General features: G+C 39.2%; 1 protein-coding gene across 2 annotated transcripts in view; it reads left to right on the top strand.

Moving 5' to 3' along the window:
- The window catches only part of TOX3 (TOX high mobility group box family member 3), an 80,259-nt gene that overhangs the window by 50,549 nt on the left and 23,710 nt on the right, over positions 1–6,000 (top strand). Inside the window, exons 2-3 of one of the 2 annotated variants that reach the window (XM_009320785.1) lie at positions 1,542–1,607; positions 5,528–5,782. In XM_009320785.1, the coding sequence (XP_009319060.1) occupies positions 1,542–1,607; positions 5,528–5,782 (321 nt within the window). The remainder of the gene's footprint in view (positions 1–1,541; positions 1,608–5,527; positions 5,783–6,000) is intronic. The other variant, XM_009320786.1, reaches the window with a different exon arrangement.

Raw genomic sequence — 6,000 nt, 5'->3', positions numbered from 1 at the left:
GAAAGGATCACTCTGGCCCCTCCACTGCTCTAGGGTGCTGGAGGAACTGGAGGGAGTCAGGGTCTGAAACACTCCCCTGCTAAAAACAGTCAGGCACCAAGTACTGCAGCAGCGAATTGAGCGGGAGCAAAGTGGTTTTCCTTTCAGGACAGGTTCAGCTGCTCTGAAAGCACAACAGAGTTTCTTGCTTGGAAAGAACAATCTGTGCAAGTGCATGGTTACCCTGATGCACCCTGATGTACCTGCTGCAGAGCGTATGCTGCTGGTGGTGGTGGTTGCTGTTGTGGTTTTGCAGGGGCAGGTCCACCAAGATCTGGCAAGATAAAACAAAGCCTTCCTGAAAAAATTTGCTTTACAGAACTCGAAAATGGGAGTTAAGGGAAGAATGCTTAGTGTGGCTTTAGCAGCAGTGATGTGGCAGGGCATTGTAGGGACAGCACAGGGACTTTTCTCTCATTTGATACTCTTACTTTGCGGTGTGCACTGTGCCTGATAATAGAAACGTGAAAATGTGAAAGCCTGTGATTTAGTGTTTTAGTGGTAGCTGCATGACATGAGTGGTATCTGTTCCTTGAAGCAAAAACTCTAGACGCCTGCCTGCTCTGGGAACACATGCAGAAATAGCTACCAGACTACCTGCTTTTTGGAAGTGCCTTTTAAGGGAATAAGGCACGCTAAGTGCCAATTAACCAAATGCTGATAATCGCTTTCTTTTCTATGCTCAGTCTGTAAAAGAAAAAGTACTTATCTTCTTCAACAAATGTTCATACTTGAGAATTTGGAGGAAATGACTCTATGGCATCCGAGAGGATCCTTTCAGATCACTCGTGTGTGAGGAGTTGCTCCGCAGTGGGAGCAAGTGGGCACTCTGCCCACTCCACCCTGGGTAGATCTCAAGGTCTCAGTGTGATACAGTTTCTCTGATTTGCAAAATCTTCTGGTGATAATGTTCACTGGGGGCGTGGGAGCTCAACTGGAATGAAGGATAGACAAAGGGGGATTGTTTGGCTTTTTAATTTTGTGGAAAGAATGGGATTTTAAGAACAATGCTGCAGATTCTCGTTCTTCCCCTTATTGACCTTCATCTCTTTAAAACCGGGTCTACTTGGAATAGTAATACGCCAGCTACTTCTAGCTGCAGCAATCCTGCAGATCAGGATCATCTGCAGAAATATTATAATGTGTGTCAGGAAAGATGTAGTAGAGTCAAAATGTCTTTTCTGGAGAATAGTCTCTTTCTAATGGACACTTAATTTCCAAAGTCACCTCTAGGTCTGTGGGGTGGCTTTGCTACATGGATAAAGTAAGTTGAAGAGATACACTTGGATATCTTCCATGTACAGACCTGGGGATGCAGAGTATGTAATAATAATAATGTTGAATCCAATCTAGTTCTGACTTCAAAGAACATCTGCGAAATTACATCTTATCTGTTGTTTTGGTTTTGTTGTTTTTTCTTCAACTTTTTCTATGGCAGAGACGGGGTAAAGAAAAGTTTATCGTGGCATGCATTAAAATCCAAATATTTATTTTTCTTTCAGTTTGGAAACAATAACAACTACATGAACATGGCAGAGGCAAATAATGCATTTCTTGCTGCAAATGAGGTAGATGTTCTTCTTTTTTATCTATGCTCATATTCTGCTGTTTGCTGTGATAATTTAACAGACTTTGAATGGATGAAGAGTGAAGTGCCGAATTTCTGTGTGTTTTATGGAGCACAAAATAAAGACTTTAATGAGAAAGAAAATAACCTGACAGCTCTCCATTACTAGTCAATTTAGCTGTCCATAAGGCTGTTACTTACATAGCATGTCAATAGAAACAAATCTGCTTTATGTATGAAAAAAATTATAAACAGAAGGAAACAAATAAAAAGCACAGTAGGAGTACACTTTGAAAGCAAGCTTAGTAATAGTCACTACAAGCTAATGTGCTAATTTCTGTTATAGATACAAACATTTTAATTTGGGTTCTTAATACTCATATAAGTTAGAAAACCAAAACCAACTTTGTTGCCTGAAGTGTATGTGCTGCGTGAAAGAAACTTTTGACCAGGATCAAGAACAAGCCCTGGGCCTGGGCTGGTGGAGGCTGGCTGGGTCCTGGAGGTGATGTATTTGATCGCTGCCTTTGAGAATGGAAACAGGAGAAAGGTATGGCCACTACAGTCTCCATGTACTTGTTACAGTGGTGCTGCCTCACAGCCAGTTAATGGACTATCAACACGCTAATACTGACCCCAGCTCCAGACAGAAACACCTTTTGCTCATCACTAAAAACCGACAGCTCTTATTCCAAAGGGAAGGATGGAAGGTGCAAGATGCACTGTGTAGTAATGTGCATAGCAATATGGAGAACAAGAACTAAGTATTTATATAGGGCATATGGCATAAATGATCTTCCCAACATGAGGAAAGGTTAGAAAACTGGGCAGCCTTGATTTTACATGTTGTAAGTGGCGATTCAGTTGCAGGTGTTCTTGTGCACTTTTAAAAAAGCAGGCTCGGAGAAAATAAGCAGAAAGGTGTAACAATAAATATGAAGGTTAGAATTAAGAGTCGTATTTTATGAATCGTGTATAGAATGGTCACCATCTCTTTTTACCCAGCAAGACTGCTTAGATAAGGGAATATTGTTTGGCATTAGCTGCAGTGTTATTTGTGATAATGAACACAAACCCCATCTGTAATGACAACATGATGTTTCTTTCTGTAGAATTTCTTTCCTACATTTGAATCAAACATTGATGAAAGCTCTGCTGCCAGCAGCTGTTCAGAGACAATTTAATTCCAGCTGTGATAATTCACCGTGTCAGACATTGGCTGTTATATGTTGATACAACAGTTCTCCAGATTTGCATTTTTATCAAAAGGAACAAATGTTTTGAACATTTCAGTACAGATGGCATGTAACCATGCACACAGTTTTTTTAAAAATGTGTAAGATATAAATATTTGAAAAGTTAATAACTTTAAAAAATGTGATTGGTAAGATAAATCCCACAAATGTTATACCATCTTTTCGTCATAACGGCACCTTTCTGCAATCCCAAATTGCATACTATTCAGGCTCTTTTTACAGACTGAATAGCCCAGTGATTTGGATTTAAGACTACTTCACTAAGGGGCTTTCTTTCTTCTTAGATTACATCTATTTTATCCTCAATCTTAGGTCCATTATATGTTTTTAGAAAAAGGTATATACATATTTGGACAAGTTATATCGCGAGAATTAAATTCACATTTAAAAAATGTTAAGGTATTCATCAATTTACTCTCCCATTTGTAGTAAGCTGTAAGCATTAAGATGAATGCTACCTTCCTAAGTAAGATATTGTATTATTATCTAGCTGTGTTATATATTTATACAGCTGTCCTAGAGTTATTCTGTTAGATGGGGAAAAAAGATCCAGTTCTTATAATTACTACTATCTCATAAATATGTCAAGTAAAGGGAGGTTCAAACATACTATAATAATACTGAACTCTTTTGCTTGAACAAGGAATAAAAATATGATTAAGTGTTAGTGTTCGCATTAAAGCATGAACTAGCTTTGCAATTACTGCATTACAATGTATTTAATTATAGTGTTTTTACGTGAACATGAATGTAGCTTTCCCGCTATGATTTTGGGCCTGAGCACTGCTGAGCTAGAAGCCCATTTTATTCCTGTAAATAATGCCTTAAGAGTGTAATCCTAGAGTACATTCAGGCTTGGAAGCCACACGTTTGCTTTATGTTTTCTGTCTCTATGTCATGATTACTACAACCCATTTTAAAGCACCTTAAATATTTATTGAAATAATATTTCAAGTGTTAATTACAGTGGTAATGAAAACAGCCAAATGCCACATATCAAGAATGAGTGTTTATCCGTATTGTTAATGTGATATGTTAGATTTCATTAAGCAGTAATGGGGTAGCAAATGAGTCACAAATTACAGTTGCATCTGTTACTAGACCACATTAGTGCCAAAATAACTGCAAATGCAGCCATAGGGTTATGTTCATTAGCCAACCACTTCTCCTGGCCAATCCATCCTTTGTGTTTGTGAACTACAGGGTCCACAGGAAGAAAAATTCACACCTTTTGTAATATAGCAGCGGGGAAGTCAAACATCTCCCTAATCCCGGCCCAGCTTTCACATCCAGAATTAAGTTACAGTCTTGCAGTTCGAGCGAGGTGGGTAGGGTCTCAGCAGACTCTGACGGTACTGCAGACTGCAGCAATCTGGGACCTCATCATTTCTGGTGTGAGACCAATAATGACAGCTGACAGGTTCTATATGCAAGCAAAGGTTTTCTTGTGTTTCAGTTTCCATCTTCTCTCAAGCGGTTATTAATTTATATCATCATTAACAGTTTGAAGGATGACAATTTGCAGCAGTTAATGAGATCTTTCACTGAACATATCATTTTTAAATTAACTGTCATTAAGTCATTCTTTCAAACAATGTAAATAATACATAAAACAATTCCCGTCCCCCCCGACTCAAATCCTGAACTAATGCAAACAAACAAATCCCAGAGCAGCCTTGCATGTCCGGAACAAGACAAGAGTGCCTACTTTAGGATTGCCAACTGCCCAATTTGATCTGGACAGTCCTGATTTGGGTACATTTAAAATGGCCTAATTTCAAGCACTGAATTTCTATTATTAAGTAGCAGTGGACCTGAAATAATATATGAAAGTTCATTTAACTCGCAAGAAATTTGAATAAGCATAGCTCATTTGTTTCCCAAATAAAAGTCAGCAATGTTGAAGCCAGATACAGACTCTACTTGAATAAAGATTATCTTTGACAGACACATGCGCACGTACAAACACGCACAAACCCTGAAGATAACTGGCAGTAAATGTTGTGCTCAAGGCATCTTAACAGGTGTTTAGTTCGTAACAAACCTACTGTTCAAACAAAGCTGGCTGGCTTCAGAAAGCACTGGAAGCTGCTGTAATCACCCTCGCTCTTTTATACGTGTCTCTCCTCCAAATTACAACCCTTGTTGAAAAGGGTGCATTGTACTTGTGGGATGGAAAAGAAAAGAAATAAAGACCAGAATTATAATATTTCATGTTTATTAGTGGATGAAAAGGAACCAAAAGATGTGAAATGGTCAGTGCTGAATTAATGGTGTGTGTGTGCTACAAAATTGTCAGTATTTTATGAAGCATGAGAGTAATGTAAGCTGTTTGTGCTATTTTACTAACATATCAATAAAGTGGCAATTTGTTATACAGCCAAATCCAATGTAGCTGATATTCACACTAACAAAGACAGATGTTGCTAATTAAGTACGCATTAAAAAACTGTTAATACTGATACTCCATTAAGGCCATATGATAAAAAGACTTAAATCTGTCATCAGAATGATCCACAAACCCCTTCAGTATACGAAACTTAAAAATTTTGTTGCGTATAGAGTTTGCATTTGAGAACAAAACAAGATTTGGACTGCAGATCCGGAGGTGGTTGCTGAGAGCAGTGTGCCCTAACGTGGTTTGCCTTGTCCTGTCCTTTTCTAGCAGACGTTCCATACGCCGAGCCTTGGGGACGAGGAGTTTGAAATCCCACCCATTACCCCCCCGCCTGAGTCAGACCCTACACTGGGGATGGCAGATATACTGCTGCCCTTTCAGGGCCTTGGTGACCAGCTGCCTGCACAAGGAAATGAATTTACACCTCAGTTTCCCCCCCAGAGCTTGGATCTTCCCTCTATTACAATATCCCGAAATCTCGTGGAGCAAGACGGCGTCATCCACAGCAATGGATTGCATATGGTAGGTCTGGTGGTTTGTGTGTTGCCGTTGCCTAATATTGTCTGTCAAAGCATAGTAATGTAGATTTGTGTCATCCATTGGTTTTAACTGACCTCTCAGAAGATCTGTATGATTTCTTGGTATTGTAGCCTGACCAAGCATTTGCCAGTGTTCTGTATCATGTGCAGGCGTATTCTGTGTGAATGATGACATGTGTTGTCAGTGTTACACAGCAAACG

The sequence above is a fragment of the Pygoscelis adeliae genome, unplaced genomic scaffold (assembly GCF_000699105.1).
Source record: "Pygoscelis adeliae isolate BGI_AS28 unplaced genomic scaffold, ASM69910v1 Scaffold63, whole genome shotgun sequence".
In the NCBI taxonomy this organism is placed as follows: Eukaryota; Metazoa; Chordata; class Aves; order Sphenisciformes; family Spheniscidae; genus Pygoscelis; species Pygoscelis adeliae.
Note: the sequence above shows the minus strand (reverse complement) of the source record. Positions and strands in the feature narration are given on the sequence as shown.